This window comes from Halichoerus grypus, chromosome 2, assembly GCF_964656455.1.
Source record: "Halichoerus grypus chromosome 2, mHalGry1.hap1.1, whole genome shotgun sequence".
Lineage (NCBI taxonomy): Eukaryota > Metazoa > Chordata > Mammalia > Carnivora > Phocidae > Halichoerus > Halichoerus grypus.
In genome coordinates, this window is record NC_135713.1 from 142,773,386 (window position 1) to 142,799,343 (window position 25,958).

General features: G+C 55.5%; 2 protein-coding genes across 3 annotated transcripts in view; both read right to left on the reverse strand.

The window, feature by feature from the left end:
* Window positions 1-12,486, reverse strand: part of PHYKPL (5-phosphohydroxy-L-lysine phospho-lyase) — a 36,224-nt gene extending 23,738 nt beyond the window's left edge. For both annotated transcript variants that reach the window (XM_078067625.1, XM_078067626.1), the window contains exons 1-8: window positions 12,371-12,486; window positions 11,379-11,497; window positions 10,147-10,306; window positions 7,067-7,141; window positions 6,379-6,466; window positions 6,185-6,301; window positions 4,641-4,723; window positions 4,156-4,381 (exon numbers count right to left, since the gene is read on the reverse strand). In XM_078067625.1, the coding sequence (XP_077923751.1) occupies window positions 4,156-4,381; window positions 4,641-4,723; window positions 6,185-6,301; window positions 6,379-6,466; window positions 7,067-7,141; window positions 10,147-10,306; window positions 11,379-11,497; window positions 12,371-12,429 (927 nt within the window). In that variant the 5' untranslated portion in view covers window positions 12,430-12,486. The remainder of the gene's footprint in view (window positions 1-4,155; window positions 4,382-4,640; window positions 4,724-6,184; window positions 6,302-6,378; window positions 6,467-7,066; window positions 7,142-10,146; window positions 10,307-11,378; window positions 11,498-12,370) is intronic.
* Window positions 12,487-15,540: 3,054 nt separating this feature from the next.
* The window catches only part of COL23A1 (collagen type XXIII alpha 1 chain), a 302,293-nt gene continuing 291,875 nt past the window's right edge, over window positions 15,541-25,958 (reverse strand). Inside the window, exons 22-29 of the mRNA XM_078067628.1 lie at window positions 25,831-25,857; window positions 24,805-24,867; window positions 24,665-24,718; window positions 24,436-24,462; window positions 19,061-19,114; window positions 18,796-18,882; window positions 17,050-17,088; window positions 15,541-16,629 (exon numbers count right to left, since the gene is read on the reverse strand). Of these exons, the coding sequence (XP_077923754.1) occupies window positions 16,627-16,629; window positions 17,050-17,088; window positions 18,796-18,882; window positions 19,061-19,114; window positions 24,436-24,462; window positions 24,665-24,718; window positions 24,805-24,867; window positions 25,831-25,857 (354 nt within the window). The 3' untranslated portion in view covers window positions 15,541-16,626. The remainder of the gene's footprint in view (window positions 16,630-17,049; window positions 17,089-18,795; window positions 18,883-19,060; window positions 19,115-24,435; window positions 24,463-24,664; window positions 24,719-24,804; window positions 24,868-25,830; window positions 25,858-25,958) is intronic.

Here is a 25,958-nt window from a genome sequence, read left to right on the forward strand (position 1 = left end):
CACTTCTGGGTATATATCAGAGGGAAACGAAAACGCATTATCTTGAAGAGATATCTGCACTCCCGTGTCAATTGCAGCACTATTTTCTTTTTCTTCTCTCTTTTTTTAAGATTTTATTTATTTATTTGACAGAGAGAGAGATAGCGAGAGCAGGAACACAAGCAGGGGGAGTGGGAGAGGGAGAAGCAGGCTTCCCGCTGAGCAGGGAGCCTGATGCGGGGCTTGATCCCAGGACTCTGGGATCATGACCTGAGCTGAAGGCAGACACCCAACCGACTGAGCCACCCAGGTGCCCCAACAGCACTATTTTCAATAGCCAAGACACAGAAGCAACCTAAGTGTCCACACATGGTTGAATGGATACAGAAAATGCAGTATATATACACAATGGAATATGATCCTACCATAAAAAGGAAGGAAATCTTGCCATTTGTGACAGCATGCCTTGTACCTTGAGGACATTATGTTAAGTGAAATCAGTCCGATAGAGAAAGACAAATTCTGCATCTCACTTACTTGTGGAATCAAAACAAAAAGCAAAAAACAGGGGTGCCTGGGTGGCTCAGTTGGTTAAGCGTCTGCCTTTGGCTCAGGTCACGATCTCAGGGTCCTGGGATCGAGCCCCGCATTGGGCTCCCTGCTCAGTGGGGAGTCTGCTTCTCTCTCTGCCTCCACCTGCTGCTCCCTGCCCTGCTCGTGCTCTAAGAAATAAAATCTTAAAAAAAAAAAAAAAAAAGCAAAAAACAAACCCAAAATGGAATGCTTCGATCCAGAGAACATATCGGTAGTTGCCACAGGTGGTGGTGGTGGGGGATGGGTGAAATGAGTGCAGTTTGTCAAAAGGTACAAACTTCCAGTTACAATAAATAAGTTCTGGGGGTAAAATGTGCAGAATGGGGACTATAGGTAATAACACTCTACCGTATTTTTGAAAGTTGCTAAGAGAGTAGACCTTAGAAGTTCTCACTGCAAGAAAAAAAAATCTGTAACTATGTGTGGTGATGGATGTTAACTAGACTTGTTTTGGTGATCATTTTGAGATAAATATCGAATCATTATGTTGTGTACCTGAAACGAATATGTCAGTCATACCTCAAGTTTTAAAAAAGATTCAAGAGGTGCCTGGGTGGCTCAGTCGGTTCAGCGTCTGACTTTGGCTCAGGTCATGAGTCCAGGGCCCTGGGATCGAGCCCCGCATTGGGCTCCCTGCTTAGTGGGGAGTCTGCTTCTCCTTCTCCCTCTGCTCATGTTGTCTCTCTCTTTCTCAAATAAATAAATAAAATCTTAAAAAAAAAAATAAAGAATCAATTCCCAGGGTGCCCGGCTGGCTCAGTAGGTAGAGCATGTGACTTTTTTTTTTTTTTAAAGATTTTTTATTTATTTGACAGAGAGAGACACAGTGAGAGCAGGAACACAAGCAGGGGGAGTGGGAGAGGGAGAAGCAGACTCCCCGTGGAGCAAGGAGCCCGATGCAGGGCTCGATCCCAGGACCCTGGGATCATGACCTGAGCCGAAGGCAGACACTTAACGACTGAGCCACCCACGCGCCCCTATAGCAGGATTATTTATTTATTTATTTTTAAAGATTTTATTTATTTATTCGGGAGCGAGAGCGAGAGAGAGAGAATGAGAGAGAGAACACGAGAGGGGGTAAGGTCAGAGGGAGAAGTAGACTCCCTGCCAAGCAGGGAGCCCGATGCGGGACTCGATCCCAGGACTCCAGGATCATGACCTGAGCCGAAGGCAGTCGCTTAACCAACTGAGCCACCCAGGCGCCCTAGCAGGATTATTTATAATAGCCAAGATATGAAAGCAGCCCAAGTGTCCACTGACTGATGAATGCATAAAAAAGAAGTGGTATATTTATGCAATGGAATATTACTCATCCATAAAAAAGAACAAAATCTTGCTTTTGCAACGATATGGATGGACCTAGAGAGTATGAGGCTAAACGAAATAAGTCAGAGACAGACAAAATACTATGATTTCACTCATGTGGAATTTAAGAAACAAAACAGACAAGCAAAGGGAAAAAAGAGAGAGAGAAACAAGTCAAGAAACAGACTCTTAACTACAGAGCACAAACTGATGGTTAGCAGAGGGGAGGGGGTGGGGGACGGCTGAAGTAGGTGAAGGGGATTGAGGTGTGCACTTGTGATGAGCACCGGGTGATGTATGAAGTGTTGAATCACTACGTTGTACATCTGAAACTAATATTACACTGTATGTTAACTGGAATTACATTAAAATAAGAAAAAAAAATACATAAAGATGTTTCACATAATTTGAAACCAGGCAAGGGCATGTCAAGACCATTACCTGATTTGAGGGGTTACCATTTTACACCCCACTTGCCTGGTGAGCATTAAAAGGTGTTTGAGAGGAAGTAGACCCATAGAATCTCTTATCCACCACTGGTGGTTAACTTGTGAACTACTTTGGAAAACAGATGTCATCATCTCTTAAAAATGGAGAGTGAACACAGACCCCATGACCCAGCAAGTCCACTTTTAGGTCTATTCCTAAGAAAAACTCTTGCACGTGCACAATAGAAACTTATAAAAATTGTTTATAGCAGCAAAAACCATCCCCAAAGCACATCACCAGGAATGGACAAATAGATCACGGCACATTCAGACAGTGGGATATTAGGAAGCAGTCCAACTTCGGTGACCAGCCATGTGGACGACTCTCAGTAATATCATGTTAGGTGCAAAAAACCAATCTCCCAAGAGAACACACAGCATGATACACTTTTTATAAGGATAAAAAACAACTAGAATGAACAATGAACCCGGAGGTGGTTATCGGGTGGGGGGGTGGGGGGGGTAGCCAGCCATATGGGTAGATGCAGGTTACCGTCCAGGGCCTAACTTTTACTTGGAATGATGGCTTCTTGGATGCTTACGACATTAATAAAAGTTATTGTTACTTTAACTGGTTAACGAGGAGAGAACCGCGCAGGGACAGAGGTTTATATAATCTAACTATGTGCACTTCAGGTCAAGACAAAGAAACAAAAAAAAAGCTGTATCGTGCTCCACTGGGTAGTGTGCCCCCAGGGCTAGTCCTCCCACACCTCTCCTCTTCTTGGCAACCCCGCCCCCCGCATCCCTTGTGCTGTCCCCGTGCTCTCCGAGCGCTGACGTCACACCCCTTCCATCAAGCCCTTCTCTACACCTCTGATCAGGTGTCTGTCTGTCTTCCTCAACAGGGAGCTTGTCCAGGGCAGAGGCTCTGTCTGCGTGTCCCCTGGGCATTGAGTGACCATTTGCCGAATTGTCAGCCCTCACCCTTCACGACCTTCTCTGCCAACTCTCGACCATCTTGCCCAATCCTGACATGTTTCCGTCTCCAATTCAACCTGACTCTTTCTGGGAAGTCACAGTGAGTTCTTCTTCCCCTCGATGCTTTCCCTTCCTATTTCTTCTCTGTGGCTGGTGCCCAGATTTGGGCCTCCTCCTCTCTTGCCTGCATCAGGCTCCCCACCTTTGGTTCTTTCTCCACACTGATCGCCAGAGATCCTTCTAAAGTGTATTTCACATCTCCTCTATCCCCAGTGAAAACCCTTCCATAGGTTGTCACTGCCCTCGGGACCAGTCCGGACTCCTCAGCTGTTTCTAAGGAAGCCCCTGGGACCACCATGCTCCCCTCACCCGCTGTGTGTTCTCAGCCAGCAAACACGCTGTGGCTTCTCCTGCAACACAAGGACCCACTTCACTTAGGGGAAGCTCTCTAGTCTGTACCCCAAGGACGAGGAGCCATGTTCTCCTCGAAGCTCCTACTGGAATATCAACTCTGTCCCCAGACCATTCGTCATCCAAACAGGTGGAGCTCCTCACACATCTGCATCGGCTCAGGCACAGGGCCTGGCACAGAGCAGGTCGTGCCTGCTGGAAGGGAGGGAGGGAGAGCCCCTTGTATTCTTTCTGTATACTTTACAAGGCACGATCTCTTGTGACAGTCTTTGGATTGATGCTAGTTTTTAAGGTTGTATGTTTTTTTCCTCTGACCTGCGGTAACCCCCAAGGATAGCATCTTAGGAATCTCTGTGCTGGGCACAATGCTAGGCCTGAGGCCTTTGCTCATTAAGGACAAGGAGGGTGAGGCCTAACAGACCCCACAGTGCTCCCTTGCCCTGGAGCCTTCACTCACCGTGTTGAAATACTCGACGCCGGTGGCTTCAAAGGCCCTTGCCACAGCTTGGGTTGTGGCCACACAGGCTACTGGGTGGCCATTGCCAATGGACTTGCCCATGGTGACAATGTCGGGGACAAAGTCTTCTCCCTGTAGCTGGAAGGCCCAGAAGTGCTTGCCTACTCGGCCAAAGCCCACTTGAATCTCGTCTGCGATGAAGAGCCCTCCAGCCCTGCGGACGTGCCTATGGCAGAGGACAGACGGCTGACGGGGTCTGCGGTAAGAGTGGATTGGACCAGGAGCTGGGGGGTCTCGGACTCTGAACCCTGGCTCTGCCAGCAGTAAGGCGGGGGCATTAGGCAGGTGGCTGGCTTTCTCGGGGCCACCATTTCTTCTCAAAATTCTGGCCAATAGGCCAGGCTGAGGCTGGAATTTGGAACAAAAGGTCGGGAAGCCCCATTACGGCCCTGCCCTCCCTGAGGCACCCTGTCCCAGCTACTCACTCTGCCACTTCGGGGAAGTAGCCAGCCGGGAGAATGATCTGCCCCGCAACACTGGGCAGAGACTCCACAAAGAAGGCTGCGATCTGTGGAGGAGAGAGAACGCTGGGGACACCACCGGGGAGGCACTGGGTGCTAGGCGAGGTGCATCCTGCCAATGCTGGCTCAGCGCTGGCTCCTGGCGGGACGAGTCACCAGCGTCGCCGTGTGGCCCCTTTGGGCTCCAGATCACATCTGGTCTGGGACTGGGTTTTCTTTCGGGCTGCAAACCAACTCTTACCACGGGGAATTCTCCAGACTCCTTGTACTTAGCATGTCCCGGATGAAAGGCACTGATTTCTCCCTCCTTGGCCTGTTCCCTCCCTGCCCCGGTCAGTGACTCCCATCACCCCCACCGAGAGAAATGAGGCCCCCCTCCGTGATCCATCGGTCAGCACAGCTCTGCCTCTCCACCGTCTGTACGCCCCCCGCGTCCCCTCCACCCCGACACACCTGTCTCGGCCTCCCGCGGGTGTCACCTAACAGGATGCCTCCTGCAGTCAGTCCGTCCTCCAGTGGCCACCAGGGCGATCCTCGGCCCAGTCACTGTCCTGCTTAAACCCCTTCAGGGACCCCACTTCTCACAGCTGTGACCTCCAAGCTATGTCGGGTCTCGGAACTGCTTCAGAGACTACCGCCCAGATGGAGGGCCAATGGGGCAGGAACTGGTCGCCCCTGCTGCCCCCAGAGCTGTCACTTTCCTGGTTTTCTGTAAGCGGAGGCAAAGCGTCTGAAACGCACACGCCAACCTCCCCTGATCCGGTTCTGCCCATCTGTCTGGCTTCACCGCCTGCTTGTCTTGGCCATCCATCCTGCGTTCAGCTGTCACTGCATCAGCGAGGCCTTCCAGAAAGCCCTCCCGCCACGAGCTGACTCCCTCCTGCTGCTGTCACCACGGCCACTGCTCCCCTAGAGCACACACACCTCTCCGGTTTGCCCTTGCGCTCCATCTCGCTGCAACACCCTGGGTGGGGCCTCCTCACGGCAGCAGGCCGGCCCCACGCACGTGCATCCCCCCGACTCGTCACTCTCCCTCTGAACACCCTTCAGAGCTGCCCAGTGGCCTCCAGCCCCTCAGCACAGCCCTGTGGTCCTGTGGCACGGGGGTCCTGCCCGCCTCTCTCGGCTCGTCTCCTGCCAGCTCAGCCGGGCCCCACACTGGTGAGGTTCCACCTCTGCAGGCCGCCCCTCTGCTTAGCATGCCTTTCCTCTCCTCCCCCCAGTCCCCACCTTGAGCGCTAACCCCCCTACTCACTGCAATCAGGCAGCACCTCCTCCAAGGACCCTCCATGCCCACAGCAGTCCAGCCCAGGCCCCTGCACGCCTGTCACACCCAGGACAAGTCTTTAGCTAAACTCTCTCCTGAGCACCTAAACCTCCTCCTAGATTCCTAAAGGGTGGGCCCCGGTTCCGGGGTCTCTCAGGGTGCCTGGCCTCTAGCACTGCACTGACAACAGAGGAAATGACGGGTGCCGTTCTGTTCACGGGGCCTGTGCAGACGCAGTTACCTTCCTGCCCTTCTCCTGCACGCTGTTCACCACGCGCTTCACCTCGCTGGCATAGGCCCCAGCTGGATCGGGGTGGTCCTCCCGGTAAAGACCCCGGTAGGTGTCTGGGAGAGGTGCCTGTGGGGAGTGACAGCACCATGTCATCTGGGCTGGGGGGTGGGCACCGACCTGTTGCCCGCTTGGGCAGTGCATACCACATGGACCCACTCCTTCTGGCCATCCAGGTCTCGGAACTTGTAGGGACTGATGTCGATCAGGGAGCTCAGGTGACCGTGATAAGCACTGAGAGGAGAACGGAGAGGGGCTCAGGCCCAGGTGGCACACACTCCATGGCCCGGCCCCGACAACTGTCTCCCCACCTCAGGAGCTTCAGGACAGACCAACCTGACACAGCCCCCGAGTCCTAGGGCTGGGAACCAGCACAGGCCTGGGAGCCTGGGAGCAAGACTTCCTGAGAGGCTGCTTACTAGCTAGGTAATGGTGACTAATCATTTAACCTCTCTGGGTTCAGTGCTCTCCTCTGTGAAGTTGGGGGCTGGGGGCTTGGTTTCCTCCTACAGAACTGTAATGAATCCTGGATGGGATAATGCTCCAGCCCTGGGCCTGGGCCCCGTGCATAGCAGATACTCAATAGCATCAGGACAATTTTAATACCTAAAATGTGGGGCCAAGTCTCACCACCTTAAAGAGCATCCTCTGCTCCCAGAAAAGAGGCCCGGGGGAAAGAGCCCCCTGGTGTATGCAGGGGTGTCTCTATGGCCGGGTCCTCATGCTTCCCTCCACGAGCCCAGGCCCCTCATCCTCCTGCCCAAGGCACTCAAAGCTAGAGCCTCAATGACCCCCAGTAAGTGGTGGGCCCTGGCTTCTGGAAAGGGCACTTACTGGTCTAATACCACCACATCCCAGTGTTCCGTGTACTGGCGGGCCAGCCTCAGGGCCAGGTCATTGGCTTCTGACCTATGACAGAAAAGGAGAGCAGTGCTCAGACAGCTGTCCAGGTCTTTCCTCCTGGATACCTGCTTCCTACAGAGAACAGGGAACGAGGAGCCCTTCCAGCAGCAGGAAGAGTCTCAGGATGCTATTTGTGAGTCGTCTGAGTTCATTCATTCAATGAAAATTTTACCAAATGCCTTCTATGTTCTATGAGCTGGGGGGGCGGGGCAAGTAGTAAGTCAAACAGGTCCTGGCCCTTCTGGAACTTATATTCTAGTATGCGTCATGAAAGCCAAGCCAAAACAAACCAAAAACAACAAAAAAAGGAAAGAATGATCATTTTGGTAAGTGCCCCCAAGAGAACCACACAGGGCCTCCCTTTAGATAAAGGGGTGTGATGGGCTGAATTGTGTCCCCCCAAATTCCTATGTTGAAGTCCTAACTCCTAGCACCTAAGAACATGACTGGATTTGGAGACAGGGCTTTCAAAGAGGTGATTCAATTAAAATGAGGGCAGCAGAGTGGGCCCTAGACCGGTTGGACTCGTGTCCTCCTAAGAGGAACTGTGGACACACAGAGACACAGGAGGGGTGCAGGCACAGAAGACTGAGTGAAGACACAGCAGGAAGGCGGCCAATCACAAACCAGCGAGAGAGCCTCAAGGAAGCCAAAGCTGCTGACCCCTTCTTTTGGATGTTGGCCTCCAGGAATAGGGGAAATACATTTGTCACTTAGGTCTCCCAGTCTGTGGTGTTTTGTTACGGCAGCCTAACCTAATACAGGGGTCAGAGAAAAACTGTGAGGAGACACCATCTGAGCTGTGGCCCCACAGGGAAGGTTCTAGGCTGCGTGAGCAACACGCTCAAAGGCCCTGTGCAGGAAAAGTGCTCAAGTGTGCTCAGGGAACCGAGACGGCACAAGGGAGGCCGGGGGCAGCACGGGAGAGGAAGTGGGGAGACACTCAGGGGCCCTGGAAGGTGCTGGATTTTCTTGTCAGTGCTGTGCCAAGCTATTGAAGAGAGTGTTTTTTCCAAAACATTTTAAGTTATCTCCACACCTGATGTGGGGCTCGAACTCACAACCCAAGATCAAGAGTCACATGCTGCACCGACGGAGCCAGCCAGGCACCCTCGAGAGTTTTAATTGGAGAAGGGACATGATTTAGCTCCTACCTGGGGAGGAAGTCTCTGGCTGGGTGGGGCTAATGGAGTAGAAGGGGATGGGAGGAGAGCTAGGAGGACACCATGAACAGCAGAAAGATGGACGGAGTTAGAAGACAACCTGCGGACAGACGACAGGGACGTGATGGGGGCCTGGGAGGAGGGTGTGTGGCTCCTGCCTGGAGCAGAGATGCAGATAGTGCCGCCTTTACGAGGTGAGACAGGGTGGGCGTGGCAGTGGGGGGGTGTCCTCCTGGGAATACCCGGGAGAGCCAGTGCCACGGTCCCACACCAGCTGTTGGCGGAAGACCACCAACTCTGGACACATCAAGTTGGAGACGGTCCGGTTGGAACCTTGAGGCTGGAACACATGGGAAGCACCTGGGCTTGAGGCACAAATTTGGGAGTCACCAGCACGCGGATACTATGCTGGCCCACAAGACGGGGTAAGACCACGGAGGGAGAGGGCTCAGAGAACCAGCTCCTTAGGACCGGCCCTGAGCAAGAGAGGAGGAGCAATCAGCTGAGGAGACAGGAGACTGAGGCATGGCCAGAAGCTGGCAGAAACCCCGCAGCATGAAGCGTCCTGGAAGCAAGACCAGAGAGCACTTCCAGACAGTGGTAATGCTGAGTCCACTGCTGGGACAGGGTAAGACAAGGACAGCAAAGACATCACTGGATTTGGCAACGTGGAAGTCACTGGAATCCAGCCTGAATGTGGCGGCATCAACCAGCAACCCTGCCCCCACTGCCCAGCCCAGGAAGCTGACTCCTGGACCCAACTCTCTGCTCTTCCCGGAGAGGCTCTGGTTCCGGCTCTGCCTTCTCCCACGTGGATGACCCCGGGCAAGCTGGATCCTTTCTCTGAACTACCATTTCCTCATCCGCAAAGCGAGGATGGGAAATTCCACTTCCTAGAAATGACCGGGGACTGGTGCATGAAGAGGACATCACTTTGATCCAAATGCCGCGATGCGGGATTTGTGGGAATGTTCTCTCCCAGACAGGCTGGGCTGGTTCTATGCACAAGTCATCGTGTGCTGATGTGCATCATCGCTTCTGTCCCCACTGCCACTCCGGGTGTGAGCGACCATCACCTGTCAGCTGGCTGTTCAACTGGTGCCTAACCCTGTCCATTCTCACTCTTCCTTGGCCCCCGATGACATCACTTGCCTGATTAAAACCCTCAGACGGCTTCCTGAATGCTCTCAGGATCAAAACAAACTCCTCACTTTGAATGTATCCGCTCGTACCTGCTCCTCTCCCTTTGGGTCCTCAAGTGTGCACAGGGCCTTTGCACAGGCTGTTCTGTGGGCTGAGGAACCCTGACAAGAATACTTCCAACGGGGTGGGTAGCTTCCTTCCTGCTCATCAGCTCCGTGCCTGGTAGTGCTCCTTCAGAGCAGCCTTCTCTGACCGTCTCTGAGCAGGAGCAGGCCCAGGGCCCCCCACTGCTTCTCCATCTCATCAGGCCCCTTACTTCTCCTCCAGACAATGACCCCCCAACCTTAGGAATTCTGCATTTATGTGAAGGACCCCTAGTGACGAGGGCGGGGATGTTGGCTGTAAGCCCCCAGTTGTGCCAGTGTACTCATAGGGCAGAAATAAAGGAACGTATGACCTGGGTAAGCCCCAAGGACGATCATGGAACGGAGGTAAAGGCATGCCTTACGAAGAGACCAGAAAACTGGATCCAACAGAGCCAGCACCCAGGTCTACAGGCTGAGCCGGGGCAAGCCTGGCTCTCCCCCAGAACACATTGGGTCCACTACACGAGGTTTCGCCTGCGGGAGCAGTTCTGTCTGTCTCCACCATCTCACCCTCTGGCCCGGGGAGGCGGGGGCGGGGAGCTGGCCGAAGTCCACTTACCCAGAATTCAGGAAATAAAACACACAGAGCTTTTCTGGCAGGGTCTCTGCCAGCCTCTGTGCGTAGTCCACGATGTTGTCGTGCAGGTACCGGCTGTTGGTGTTGAGCACCTGGTTCTGTCCGTGTGCGGCCTGGACCACGAGAGGGTGGCAGTGCCCGACTGGGAGAGAAACACCTGCGTCACTCAGCGGCTCCGCTCAGCTGGCCCCACTGGGCCTCCCCCAGCCCCGGGCCATAAACCTAGCCAGAGGAGAGCAGTTGGGTGGGAGAGGAAAAGGGGGGGGCTCAAGATGGTGTGTGTGTGTTGGAGTGGGGGGGACGGAGATGGCGGTTCTGGACAGGGAGACCTGGAAAGGAGTCCCTGAGATTCTGGCAGAAGGAAAGGCTGCTGGCGGAGACCCTATCTAGAGAATCCAGGTCTTTAGGGAAGCTTCTTGAGGCCGGTTAGGCAAAGACGGGATGTGGGGAATGTCTGTCAGCAGGCTTGACTTCAACTAGTCAGTGGGGGGCTGGAGGTAATGTGGATTGCCAGCAGCCGGGGATTATAACAGTGACCATGTGCCGAGAGCTTGCCACGTGCCAGGCACACTCAAAGCAAATTATCTGAATTAACTCATTTATTTCTCCAAAACACGTTGAGGTGAGGTGCTAGTATGATCGTGTCTGTTTTGCAGATCAGCAAACTGAGGCACAGAGAATTAAGTAGCTTGCCCAAGATCACAAAGTAAGTGGAGGGGAGGGATATGAACCCAGTAGTCTGGACTAGAGCCCCGGCTTTTAACCTCTACTTCATTAACCCCTAACGTGCCTGTTGGGTCAGACTCCCTTTTGTTCCATCAGTTCTGGGGGCCCCACCTGGGTAACTGAATTCCTACCTCAGTTTCCTCGTCTAGCACCTGAGAAGGTCCCTGGGGCTGAAGCCCTGCCATGACCCCCAGCACTTGGCCAGGGCCCTGCCGTGTGGCTGGTCATGGCCAGGCTGACTGACACTCTCTGAGCTCACCATCAGTCCCAAGTGGGCCTGGACTTCAGACCTAGGTTTCTGACTCCTGTCTGGTTTAGCACAGCTACCACCTGGATACTCTAGAGTAGCTACACCAGAAAGACTGGGCTCCTCTCCTCAGCTTAACCCAAGTTCTCCACACCTCTCTGCAATCTCAGGATCCCCCTGGGACCAGGTTCACAGCCTCAGCCCGCTCCCCTGCCCTGCCAGCCCGAGGGATGATACTAACCATGAGCCACATTGTTGATACAATCCAGGTATTCTGCACCCTGTTCGTCATACAAGTACTGTCCTTGACCCCGGACAATCTTAATAGGATCCTCCGGAAAAAAGAGTCTGCAAGAATCGCTGTGAGAACAAGTGGACAGCCATGTCTGAAGATCTGAATGGAAAAGTCCACCCACCACAGCCTCCCCCCGCCCTTTTCTGGAAGGGACAAAAGGTTGAAGGGCACAGTGGTGCTTCCTTGTTTCTGGTCCCCCACTGTATAGGTGGCTGGAAAGGAGGAAAGTGATGTGTTAAAAAGCTGCTAAAACTGAAATTGCTGAAGTCATCTGAAGGCTGTATGACCTTGCTCATTTCTGCATGTGCCCCCATTAGTCCCTGGGATCCCAAGGAAAGGTGGCTGCCCCAGACCCATGGGGACTCCTTAGGGCAGTGTTTCTTTGCTGGGATGGGCGCGAGGGAGGGCGCCCCCTTCACGTGGCTGGCGCTCAGCCCCGAGTGGTCCTTGCCAGCCAAGTGTCTCTGCTGTCCCGCTGGGTGTCAGCCCCAAGCTCTGGCCAGAAGCTGCCTCACGCCCCAAGTGCCGCGGAGAGCACGGGTGGACTTTCTCTAAGGCTTCTTGGGAAACGCCCCTCCCCGCCCATGCCCACCCTTCGTCCGAACTTTCAGCCTCTTCCCGGGTCACCCGCAGGCCAGGCCCAGGTCTGGGGGGCGGGCCAACCCTGGGGGAGGTCCTCCCAGGTGCCAGGGCAGAGGCCTCCTCCGAGGGGCAAAGGCTGCCCAGAGCCGGGCAGCGGCCGCCGCTGGGGGCGGCCCGGGGAGGACGCAGTGCGGGACGCGGCCGCGGGGACCAGCTGCTGGCCGCCGGGTCTGGCGGGCCGGGGAGCTGGAGCCCGCTCGGGGCCCAGGGGCTGGGGTTCCTGGGCTCCGCGGGCTCCGCGCCCGACGTGCGTGCGTCGTGCGTGAGCGCACCGCCCCGCGCCGCCGTCTCGGTACCTTATCAGCCGCCGCCTCAGGGCCAGAGTCTCGGCCTTCCCGCGCCGATCGGCGGCCATGGCACCCGGCGGCTGGTCGCGCGGAGACACTGCGCCGAGAAGCCTCTCGCCTGCTCGGCCGCCAGGCCCCGCCCCCGCCGCGGCCCCGCCCCCGCCGCTTCCCTCCCTGGGAAGGGCTCCTGGGTGACCCCGCGGCTGCTCTGTATCGCTGCAGAGTTCTGAGCCCAGGGTGTCTTTATACACCAGCCTTCCTGGTGTATAAAATGGGTTGCCCCGTGAGCGTTAACTGGGAATGTGTGACAGACACCTATCCCAGGGCCTGGTTCACAACAGGAGCCTCAGGGGAGGAGATGAGATCATCAGGGCTGGGGCCCGACCTAGGACTCCCCAGTCTCAGGAACAAGCAGCAGGAGGGCGCAGTGTCACTGCTGGGACTGACCAAGGGGGTCATGGGCCTGGCTAGAATCCAGGCAGGGTGAAGGGACACACGCAGTGTTTTGGCAGGAAGAGCGTTGGGAGGCCTGCTGGGAGACCCCGGGGCCCGGAAAGGACAGGGATTGTGCTCCCCAGACACACAGCAAGTGTGCAGCCGAGGCCAGACTCCAGCTCGGCTCTGCCTGTCAGTCCAGTGAGTGAGAAGCAATCGCTGGCCCCCAAGGCGCTGGGAAGCTGGGCAACCAGAGAGATAACCCCGACTCGGGTGGGGCCCGGGACTTTCTGCCTTGACAAACCCAGAACAAGGGCCCTAGGTTGCAGCCTGAGCAAGCTGGGGAAGGGGAGGTTCCTGCTGTCCCTCCTGTCACCTTTCAAGAGTCTGAACCCTCTGCTTTGCTCCCTCATTGCTGATTTCTTCATCTCTTCCCCCCACGCCGTAAAATGCTTAAGGTATTTATTAAAGAACATTTGGAGTTTCTTTTTTTTTAAGTTGTGGTAAAGTGTACAGTTCAGTGGCATTTTAAGTACATTCACGTTGGGCAACCATCACCACCATCCAGCTCCAGAACTTCTTTGTCTTCCCAAACTGAGTTAGAAAGGAGTGGGGGAAGGGCGCCTGGGTGGCTCAGTCGGTTAAGCATCTGCCTTCTGCTCAGGTCATGATCCCAGGGTCGTGGGATCGAGGCCCACATTGGGCTCCCTGCTCAGCGGGCAGCTTGCTTCTCCCTCTCCCACTCCCCCTGCTTGTGTTCCTGCTCTCACTATCTCTCTCTCTCTGTCAAAAAATAAATAAAATCTTGGGGCGCCTGGGTGGCTCAGTAGTTAAGCGTCTGCCTTCGGCTCAGGTCATGATCCCAGAGTCCTGGGATCGAGCCCCGCATCGGGCTCCCTGCTCCGCGGGGAGCCTGCTTCTCCCTCTGCCACTCCCCCTACTTGTGTTCCCTCTCTTACTGTGTCTCTCTCTGTCAAATAAATAAATAAAATCTTAAAAACAAAAAAAAAAACAAAAAAAACAAAAAATAAATAAAATCTTAAAAAAAAAGGAGTGGGGGAGGGGAAGTCTGAGAGTCCCGTTTGGGCCCCATCTTTGGCCCGGTCTCTTGCCCACACACAAGCCTCTTGTGGCCCAGGGCAGCGCAGACAAGTCAGGTTGGCTCAGGGACTGTCCCTGCCTTGGGGTAAGGGTGAGAAGGTTGCAGTCAGGCCCATATCATAGCTCATCTACTCCTGGGGTGTCTGGGTCCAGGAGGCAGTACCAGGAGGCTGGAGGTCAGAGCGGGCTGGGCCATTTCTGGGCCAAGAGTGTCTCCAACACGGTCAGGACCACAGCAGGAAGCTTCGCCTTCTTCCTGCTCAGAAAAGCCCACTCCTTGCCTCCACGCTCAGCACTCCTCCGTTACCTCGAGGTACCACCGGAGGCCTAGAGGGCAGGGGGTGGGAGGAAGGGGCTGAATCCGGATTTGAGTGTCAGCAGTGTCCCCCAGTCACTGTGACAACCACTAGCACCCCGTGTGTTTCTAGCAGTATCCTGGGGATCAGGAGGCCTGCGTAGACCTCCTCTTCCACCTCAGTTCATCTGGAAAAGGAGATAGTAATCCTTGTGGTTAGTCTAGCCGCCATGGCCCACAGCGGGGCTCAGTAAATGTGCTTCCCTCGCTTTGGAAGGGGGGAGTCTGAGGCAGAGAGACACGAGGCTCTCAGTCCTTGAGGCTCAGCTGTGAGGCCGGGAACAAATCCCGAGTCTCAGCTGGGACCTCGAGCACATCATTCTTCTCCAGTCTCTTGCCCCACCAACCCAAGGTTTTGGAGGACTCCACCCGCTCTGTACTTTGAAGCTTGTTGGAATTTGTAGACCTGATGATACACGGTCCGAGGCCACAAGGGGACAACAATGGGCTATGAATGGACTTGTCTGGCCAAGGGAGCTCGGAGGTCTGGGGGGAAGAGGGTACGTGTGGTTGCCACCCCCAGGAGGATCGGACTGCCAATCACCCAACATCTTGACCCTGCCTAGCCGACTCCATGCCCTGCCAAACAATTTGGAAGGACCAACTGGAGGCTATCCAAGAACCTGGGCCCAGTCTGCCTGTCACCCTGTCTTGGCTGTACATCCCTGGGCAGGTGACGAACTGCTCAAGAACCTCAGTTCCCTCATATGTACAATGGAAACAGGGACACGGATCACATAGACCCTGTCCTTCACAGGACTGGTTATGGGATCCAGTGAGGCACCTGGGTGGAGGGAGGAGCGGATTACAAACTGTTGAGTACATTCGATCTGTGAGGTTCTGCTGGGGCTCCAAAGGATGCTTGGATACCCAGTGATCTCCATCAGGCACCCGAGCCCCACTGTGCTTCTGTCCCTGTCCACAATCCTGACTTCCCCAGTGAGCCCCACAACCACCCAGCTGAGCCCATTACCCCCAGAATGGTAAGAGAGAAATATTGTTGTTTCAAGGTAAGCTCTGGGGTGATATGTCACGCAGCATTCATTGGTCATCGGATCAGGGGGGCATACGAGGACTCCGTGATATGAGTGAGTGGACGCAGGGCTCAGACGGTATATGGCAGGGCCAGGCCTTGGGTCTTTCTAACTCCAAACCCTCTCTTTGCCCTGACCCTGAACAATCCTCTGGTTTGTTCCTCTGGTTTCTGGGGTGGGTCTGACCCAGGGAGCGTCCCCCTTGTCCCTCCCCACCCAGAGGTGCTCAGGGGCAGTGTGCAAGGACAGGCACACCCAGACACACATTGGGGTTTATTACACGCAGTGATATCCATCTATACAGAGAAGGGGGGCAAGCTGCTGCGCTGGAGGTGGCAGCTGGGGACTCTTGTTGGAGGTGGGGAAGCCTCTTTCCAGAGCACTGGTGGCTGGGTCTCAGACCCTCCTGCGCAGGCTGGCCCGGAACCAGCCCCAAGGCCCTCTTTGTCTGCACAGCTCATCCAAAGGACCAGTTTTGGCAGGCTGGCCAGAGTCTTCTCCCGTGGGAGAGTTGGGGCCAGTGAGACCCAAACTCTGAGCTGCAGGCCAGTCTCCTTGGGCTGGCAAAGTCTCATCGTGACCCTCTTCTGGGTGCTGCGAGATACCTGGGAAGCATCAGCCCCTCCCGTCTGGGACCCCGCCGTCCTCCGCACTCGGGGAGCATGAGGCTTCTTTGCAGTTGGGTCCTCAGGTGGTGGTCAGAGTGCTTGGCCTCTCCTCCAGACCAGAGGACACGTGTTCTCATGGCAGGCTGCACTCCTGAGGCCTCCTGAACTCGGTGGGAGCTAGAGCCCCTGGGGGCTGGGCAGGAATCTTGTCCTGCCCAGGGGAACCTGGGACCCAGAGGGGTCCCGAGGGGTGGGCAGCTAACTGTGGCTGAGTCCAGAGGCCAGAGAGGCTGGGACAGCTGCATTTACTGTCCAAGCTCTGGGCCTTTCTGGATGGAGCCGGCCCCAGGGCTCTGGAGCTTCGGGGGTGGGGTGGGGTGGGGTAAGTCTCTCTGCTAATCAGGTGGCTGAGGGCCCAACCCAGCATCTCTGCAGCCTCTCCTGAGCCAGGCGCTTTCACCTTCGTCTCCTTCCTGGGAAAGCCAAGTCCCACGGCTGTCCCCCCACGAGGACACAATTCCCCTGGACTGGACTGTCCGCTTTCCTGCCAGCTTCCAATGCTGATCATTCTGGGGCTGGGCCACGCACCCTCTTGAATGTTATAAGGACACAGGGGGTGTATCCCGTGAAAAAAGATCAATATATTACTGTTTTTTGTTTTTGTTTTTGTTTTTTTACAAAAATTAAAAATGTCCACACTCATCTGTACAGGTTGTGAGCTGGGTGCGGGGGTCACTGGAAGAGAAGGGAGAGACCGAAGGTGAGCAAGGAGGCCCCAGAGGCCCCGCCCTGGTCTGGACGTCCTGTCCTGCCCATTTCTTCTAGAACACGCGTGCCCCAGTCCTCTCATCCCCGGCTCAGGGCTTCTACCTCCTCTCAGTGGGGCAGTTTGGACAAAATCCCAGGCTTTGTCCTGGCTGGGCCAGGCACTGAGTGAGCCCTGAATGACCACCAGGGTGGGCTGTGCCCAATCACCCAGGACCACGGCCCCAAGCCTTGAGCCACCTGATGGGAGAGTCAAAACTAGGGTCATGTCATCATGGGGAAACCCAGCTATTCAGGTGCTGTTGGGGAGCTGCAGATATCAGCCCCTGGGGGCCCCCTTGTTGTCCCCCTCCTCCCAGCCTGCCCTAGAGACTCTTCCCTGCAAGGTACCTTATGCCAGCAGCCGGGCACAGGCAGCCCATCGGGGCCCTGGAAAAGAAAAAGGTTTCAGTGATGGGGCTGGGGGACTGATGAGCTCCCTGCACTCCATACACTCTTGCCCTGGGTGTTGGGAGGTGTAGGCCTGGGAGCTGCCACGCGAGGCCAATGGACCCCACCGAGGCAGGGCGCGAATGCTTGTCCACCTGGGTAGTCGGGTCACGAGACAGGTGGGCCTCTCACTGCGCGTGCTCTGAGTGCGTCCCTACGGGGCTTTGTTTGTTGGGACACCTGAGCAGGGGACAGAACCGGGGCACCGTGGAGGATCGGGGATTGTGCTGGAATCTGCTGGCCAGGAGATCGAAGCTCCTGACGCTGGCTCTGGCCCCTCACGCGGGAGCCTGACAGCTCTCGGGAGTTTCTTCAAGAGCATTTGAAGGACAGTCCAGGAAGCAGGATGCCCCTGCGGCCTGTCCTGGTCCCTGTGTCTGGGTCTGAGGGGCAGACGGGGCAGGACGATGCTCTCAGGGTAGAGAGCGGGGTGGGGGCTGGGGCACCAGCAAAGCCAATGCTGGCTCAGCACTCAGACACAAGGTGGGGTGGGGCGGGTGTCCCAGGCAGCCCGGAGGGCGGGGGAGCTGGAGAGGGGCCATGGTTGACCCGTCAGTCAGCCTTGAGTCCCTGGGGAAACCCGGCACGGAAAACACTTCACTCTGGAGGCACCCATGGGAGCACAGAACTGCCGTGGCCCCACCAAAGGGAAGGGGGCAGGAGGGGCTGGAAGGAAGGGAAGGCAGGATAGAGGAGAGGGGGGTCAGAGTGGTGGGCACAGGTGCCCGGAATGCCCTGCCCTGCCCAGCCCCACCCAGCCCAGCACACAGCACACAGCAGGCCACATCTCATACCGCAGGGCAGGGCCCCCCGGAGCCCGGCGCCCCTCGCTTGCCTCCACATTTGGGATTCTCCTGTTTCAAAGACAAAGGCTGAATGACTTGGATGAAGTCTCGGCCCAGGGCCTGGAGCAGCGAGGCTGGGCCCCCCGTGTCCCCCTGGTGTCCCTGCACTTTGTGTGTATGCCTACCACTCTGCTCTTCTTGTCTTTTTCTCATTCACCCCTCAAGCCATCTGGGGGTAGGGATTAGCACCCTCACTGCATGGATGGGAAGACTGAAGAACAGAGGACCGGGCCTCTGGGATCCCTCACCCCGATCCCCCTTTGTTAGGCGGCCGGCACGCACTGGGGCTGGGGATGGCTGGGTATGGCTATCTGCTCGGTCTTAGTCTGGAAACGCCCTGCTTTGCTGAGCTCCACGTCAGAGTCTGATGTGTGAACCCTCCCAGCCCTGCGGGGAAGGGAAGTGAAGTGTAGTTCCTTCAGGTCTGTGGTCTGGTGGGCCGAGAGAAGGAAAGGAGGAAGGTGTGGGGAGCAGGGAAGGATTCTGGGGCATGCAGAGGAGGTGCAGGGGCCAGGTGGGGCCACCCACACCAGCCAAAGCCTCCTAACCCCCTTTAGGGACAAGGAAGCTGAGAAAAGAGGGGCGGTGACGCTGGCAAGGACTCTGCCCCGGGGAGGGGGTGGGTCCCCCTGAACCATGCCCCTGGAGGGGATTCAGGACCAGAGCGAGGGGAGCCTCCATGATGGCAGGGACAGCCATGGTGGTCTCTTGGGACTTGCAAGTGAGCTCTGAGGACAGAGAAGACACAGTCCCGAGGCGGCGAAGACCTGGGGTGGGGCTCCCACTCTGCTCCGACACGTACCACAGGACATGGCTGGTCCAGGCCCGGCGGTCCTGGCTCACCCTTCTGGCCCTTCACGCCTTTCCGGCCCGGGACGCCTCGCTCCCCCTGCACAAGGAGGGAGATAGGGGCATGGCCATGGCTGCCAGGCCCAGGACCCCTTTTCCACTTCTCAGAGGGATGGGCCTCCAGCTGGCAGCCACCCCTGTCGTGCTGCGCCCGCCTCCAACCTCCCCCTGCCCTGGCTCCTTTCCTGCTGCCCCCCTTCTCTCCACCTGCTCCCCACCTTCTCTCCACGTTCGCTCCGGTCACCTTTCTCTCCTCGGGGTCCAGGGAACCCCTGGCCAAAGGAATAAAATGAGGTTTGAGGTTTGCTCTTGCTCTCCGTTCATCTCCATGCCCTTCCCATCCGTCACTGCCCTGCCCCCATGCCTATTGGTGGCAAAAACTGGGCCCGGTCCAGCTCCTAGGTGACACGTAGGCTGGGTACAAGGCTGGTTTAGAGACAAGCATGCATTCAGGACACCAGCGCTGCTTCCTCCACGGGAGAACAGTGCCGGTGTCTCTGAACAGACGCCCTCAGGCAGAGTGGCCGGCCAGGGGCTTTCTCTCGTGTCTCTGTCCCATGCAGCTGGTGCTGGCCCAAGCGTGGCTAGGGACAGAGACCCAGGAAACTCGGGATGTTTGTGTCACTATATTTGCCAGACTAAGAAATCATGACCTCCATTCTCTGCCTCTGGCTTGATCTCTTATGCCCCTACCCGCTCATCCATCCATCTGTCCATTCATCCATTTGTCTATCCACTCATGCAACCAACATTTCTAAGCATCCACTAGGAACTGCGTTGTGGGCTGGATACTGAAGACAGAGAAACGGATTTGATGGGTCTCTCCTCTCCCCCTTTTTATTTTCTGTGTCTGAGGATGTTTTGACATCTTGAACTTGCTGGGCAGGGACAGGCTGCCCCGCCCTCACGCCTGCTCTTAGGGGTAACAAAGGGCGGGCCTGGGAGCACGTTTCATATGTAAACCAACAATCCCCCCCGCCCCCCCCTCCCCCGTCATCCCCCTTATCTGCCTCTCACGCACAAGCTGATACTTCCTCTGCCCTAAATCATCCCCAGGCCGGGTACCAGGACGCCAGGGGCCACCCCTCCAGCCCGGAGCCCGCCTGCATCGTTCATACTTGCCCGTCTTCAACTATTTCCTGTGCCCGGCCTGCCTTCCCCGAGGAAACCCCCATAAAAGCTCTGCCCCCCACCCCTTTCTTTCCCTCCACCAAACCTGGTGCTTCCCCATGGGGCCCTGCATAGCGAGGTGAGCCCTTCCCTCGGGAACCCTAATAACCCACTTTCTCTTCAATGGCATTGACCTCTCTGGGTCGTCACTCGGTCACCTCCGTAAATTAAAACCCCGCAGGAACAAATGGGACTCTTCCCTCACGGTCTAACATGACAGGCAAGAGGGCAGAGAAGATGATGGTCGATGCTCAGTGACACAGGATGAACCAGATGCCACGGGGTCCTGGGGAGAGGGGCTGTTCTACCCGGGTCTGAGATCAGGGAGGCTGAGCAGAATCCCCATGGCAGCTGGGCCTGGTGGAGTGGGCGCGGGGCTGGAGGCTTGCCAGCTAGAGCAGGTGGGCATGGCTTTGAGATGCTGCTCTGAGCCATGAAGGCCACCGAGGCCACACTCTGGACCTCCCTGGGTCCAGAGGGTGAACAGGATTCAGCATTGGCTTCTTCTCTGGACCGTCTCAGGGATGGACCACCATCCTCCCAGTCAGAAACTCTGTGTGTCTGCAGTTGCTCTCCAAGGGGACATTCTCTCCTCCAAGTCCAGGGTGGACACCAGAGTCCCTGATTCTGGTCAGGGAGCATGTGATCAGGCCCAGCCAACCAGGGCACTGCATTTCTTATGGCCAAGTTGATGTTTCAACATTGACCCAACTGGGGTCAGTGAGAACTGATGAGTCTTTTCTAAAAGGAGAGTGAAGCACATAGTCTTTCTCCAGGGTTTGGGTCTGGGAGGATGTGGGTCTGGGGCTACTGCCTCCATCGCATCACCACACCTAACTTGAAATGATACCCCCACAGCAGAAGCACAGATAATAAGCTCGAGAGGCTGGGTTGTGTGGATTGTGCATTGTCCCTCTGGATTTTTCAGTTAGGAGTCAGTTTAAGCCAGTTTGAACTGTTTTCTGTTGCTGGCAACCCAGACACTTGATCCAATCAACTTTGGACTAATATTTCCCCTCCTCTCCTTCCCACAGTAATGTCCTAGCTGAAGCTTCATCATCTCTCACCAGGATATTGCAACACTGCTCTCCTCACCTTCCTGTTTCAATGCATCATCCTTCTGTCCAGTTATCCATCATCCATTCACCCATCATCCATCTACCCATCTTCCATCCACCCATCATCCATCACCCATCTTCCATCCTTCCACCCATCCATCATCCATCCACCCATCTTCCATCCTTCCACCCATCCATCATCCATCCATCCATCTTCCATCCTTCCACCCATCCATCATCCATCCACCCATCTTCCATCCATCCATCATCCATCCACCCATCATCCATTCATCCACCATCCATCTACCCATCATCCATTCTTCCACCCATCCATCACCCATCCACCCATCTTCCATCCATCCATCACCCATCCACCCATCATCTATCCATCCATCCACCATCCATCCAACCATCATCCATTCATCCACCATCCATTCATCCACTATCCATCTACCCATCTTCCATCTACCCATCATCCATCTACCCATCATCCATCCACCCATCTTCCATCCACCCATCATCCATCCTTCCACCCATCCATCACCCATCCACCCATCTTCCATCCACCCATCACCCATCCACCCATCATCCATCCATCCATCCACCATCCATCCAATCATCATCCATTCATCCACCATCCATTCATCCACCATCCATTCATCCACCATCCATCCACCCACCATCCATCCACCCATCTTCCATCTACCCATCATCCATCCACCCATCATCCATCCACCCATCTTCCATCTTCCACCCATCCATCACCCATCCACCCATCTTCCATCCATCCATCATCCATTCATCCACCATCCATTCATCCACCATCCATCCACCCATCTTCCATCCATCCATCCACCATCCTTCAACCATCATCCATCCACCCATCTTCCATCCATCATCCATCCACCCATTCATTCATCCATCCATCCATCATCCATCCACCCAACTTCCATCCTTCCACCCATCCATCATCCATCCATCCATCTTCCATCCTTCCACCCATCCATCATCCATCCACCCATCTTCCATCCTTCCACCCATCCATCATCCATCCATCCATCTTCCATCCTTCCACCCATCCATCATCCATCCACCCATCTTCCATCCATCCATCATCCATCCACCCATCATCCATTCATCCACCATCCATCTACCCATCATCCATTCTTCCACCCATCCATCACCCATCCACCCATCTTCCATCCATCCATCACCCATCCACCCATCATCTATCCATCCATCCACCATCCATCCAACCATCATCCATTCATCCACCATCCATTCATCCACTATCCATCTACCCACCTTCCATCTACCCATCATCCATCTACCCATCATCCATCCACCCATCTTCCATCCACCCATCATCCATCCTTCCACCCATCCATCACCCATCCACCCATCTTCCATCCACCCATCACCCATCCACCCATCATCCATCCATCCATCCACCATCCATCCAATCATCATCCATTCATCCACCATCCATCCACCCACCATCCATCCACCCATCTTCCATCTACCCATCATCCATCCACCCATCATCCATCCACCCATCTTCCATCCATCCATCACCCATCCACCCATCATCTATCCATCCATCCACCATCCATCCAACCATCATCCATTCATCCACCATCCATTCATCCACCATCCATCCACCCATCTTCCATCCATCCATCCACCATCCTTCAACCATCATCCATCCACCCATCTTCCATCCATCATCCATCCACCCATTCATTCATCCATCCATCCATCATCCATCCACCCAACTTCCATCCATTACCCATCCACCCATTATCCATCCATCCATCCATCTTCCATCCACCCATCACCCATCCATCCACCCATTATCCATCCACCCATCATCCATCTACCCATCATCCATCCACCCATCATCCGTCCACCCATCTTCCATCCATCCATCCACCATCCATCCACCCATCATCCATTCATCCACCACCCATCCAACCATCATCCATCCACCCATCATCCATCCACCCATCATCCATCCACCCAACTTCCATCCATTACCCATCCACCCATCATCCATCTACCCATCAACCACCCATCACCCATTCACCATCACCCATCCACCCATCATCCATCCATCCATCATCCATCCACCCATCATCCATCCACCCATCATCCACCCATCACCCATTCACCATCACCCGTCCATCCATCATCCATCCATCCATCCATTCATCCATCCATCCACCATCCATCCACCCATCTTCCATCCATGCATTCACCATCCATCCACCCATCCACCATCCATCCACCCACCCATCATCCATCCAACCATCATCCATCTACCCATCATCCACCCATCACCCATCCACCCATCATCCATTCATCCACCATCCATCCACCCATCTTCCATCCATCCATCATTCAACCACCCATCATCCATCCATCCACCATCCATCCACCCACCCATCTTCCATCCATCCATCTTCTATCCATCCATCCACCATCCATTCATCCACCCATCATCCATCCACCCATCTTCCATCTACCTATCATCCATCTACCCATCATCCATCCATCCACCATCCATCCAACCATCATCCATCTACCCATCTTCCATCCATCATCCATCCACCCATCGTCCATCTACCCATCATCCACCCATCACCCATCCACCCATCATCCATCCATTCATCCATCCATCCATCATCCATCCATCCACCCATCTTCCATCTACCCATCATCCATCCACCCATCTTCCATCCATCCATCCATCCACCATCCATCCATCCATCCACCATTCATTCATCCAACCATCATCCATCTACCTATCTTCCATCCATCATCCATCCACCCATCATCCATCTACCCATCATCCACCCATCACCCAGCCACCCATCATCCATCCACTCATCATCCATCCACCCATCATCCATCCATCCATCCATCCACCCACCCAACTTCCATCCATTACCCATCCACCATCATCCATCCACCCATCACCCATCCATCCACCCATCACCCATCCATCCATCTTCCAGCCACCCATCATCCATCCATCCACCCTCATCCATCCATCCATTATCCATCCACCCATCTTTCACCCACCCATTATCCATCCATCATCCACCGATCCATCATCCCTCCACCCATCTTCCATCCACCTATCACCCATCCATCCATCCATCCATCCACCCATCAAGTACCTACTCTGGGCTGTGAACTAGACTTGGCACTGGGGACCCAGAGGGAACCAGTCAGTTGGGAGTCCCAGCCCTGGAGAAGGGGGTCACATCCAAGCCCAGCAGATGAGATTACTGTATGGCCAGTGCAAGGGCAGAAGCTACACACAAGAAGAGCCTGATCACTGTGAACGATGAGATACTTACATCTAGTCCTGGCTCCCCAGGTCTTCCCTGAGGAGAGACAAAGAGGACATGTAAGGGGCCAGGGAGGGGGTGTTGGGAGCACTACTGCTGGGATGTTCAGCCTTGTGAGTTGTCCACAAGCCTGATTTCTGGCCCTGGGATGGTGTAGTGCAGGGGGTTGAGTCCCCAAGGCCGAGTGACACTGTAAATGTGCAGCCATACTTGGTAGGCATTAAAGGAAGGTCGTTACCTTCTCTCCTTTGGTTCCTGGCAGCCCGATAAGGCCTGGCGGGCCAGCTGGCCCCTGGGTGGAAAAGGAATGGGTCAATTACAGGAATTAGTTATAGGAATTAGTGCCCCAGAGGGATAAACGAGGCTCATGACACTCACAGGCAGGCCGCTGGGGCCTCTCTCACCCGACACACCCTTCTCTCCCTTTACTCCGTCCAAGCCCTGGAAGCAAAGAGGAGACATCGGTCAGGGGGAAGGGCTCAGACAGACAGCAGGACAGGAAAGCTTGGGGCCTCAGTGTGAGCTGGGGAGTGCAGGGCAGAAAGGACACCAGGCTCTCACGGGCTTGACCCCAGCTTCCTTCCAGTACAAACAGTAACCAGAACCCACACATGGGCTCCTTCACACCCATTTCACAGATGAGTAAAGACAGGCAGAGCGAGGGGCAGGGACAGGTCCAGCCGCACAGCCAAGAAGCAGCAAGGCTGAGGACCCGTCGGGTTTCTGAGCCCCAGCCTTGGACCTCATCCCTGACAGCAGCTGCCTCTTCTAAATACGACCTGGGGAGGGCCGTGGGGCCAAACAGAACCAGAAGCAGCACATCTGGTCGGGCCACGTGCTCGGCCCCGCTCGGCTGTGGGATTCATGTCTGAGTCCTGCTGGCCTCTGGGCTGGGGAGTCAGAGATGTACTCTCCCCCAGAGTGAGTGGAAGAGAAACCAGACCTAGCAAGCTGTGAAGCCAGCTGGCCTCCCCCACACGGGGCACATGGGCAGGCCACACTCATGGTTTTAATTTAAGAGCAGAGATCATGACATTATGTAATACACACCAAACCCAAGACTTCATGTCCAGCCTGTGGGCAGTTGAGAGACAGCTGTGTGCGTAGGGGGCAGGGGGGAAGCATGTACAGAAGGGGGGCGTGGCACAGGGAGGCAGAGGCTGCAGATGAGGGCTCGGGCAGAGGGACAGGGTGAAAGTACAAAGTCCCAGTGTAGGGCTAGGGGGCACCAGCTCCGAGGACATTGGGGAGGTTGTGCTCCAGGGGATTCAGAATGTTCAGGCCCTGGGATAATACAGAGCTGGTTTGGGGCCAAGTGCGGGGCTCTCACTGCTCATTAGCAAGGCTTTCTGGAACTATCCAGGCTGGGCATCTGCAGTGAGTAGAGGGGTTTCCAGAACTTACCTTGGGACCCTGGATTCCCTGAAGGCCCTGGAGGAGGAGGAGAGTGGTCACAAAGGCTTATAGGCCACTCACTAGCCCCGTGGCCCTGACCTCTACAGACTCCCAAGCCCAGACCCAGGCTCTCCCAT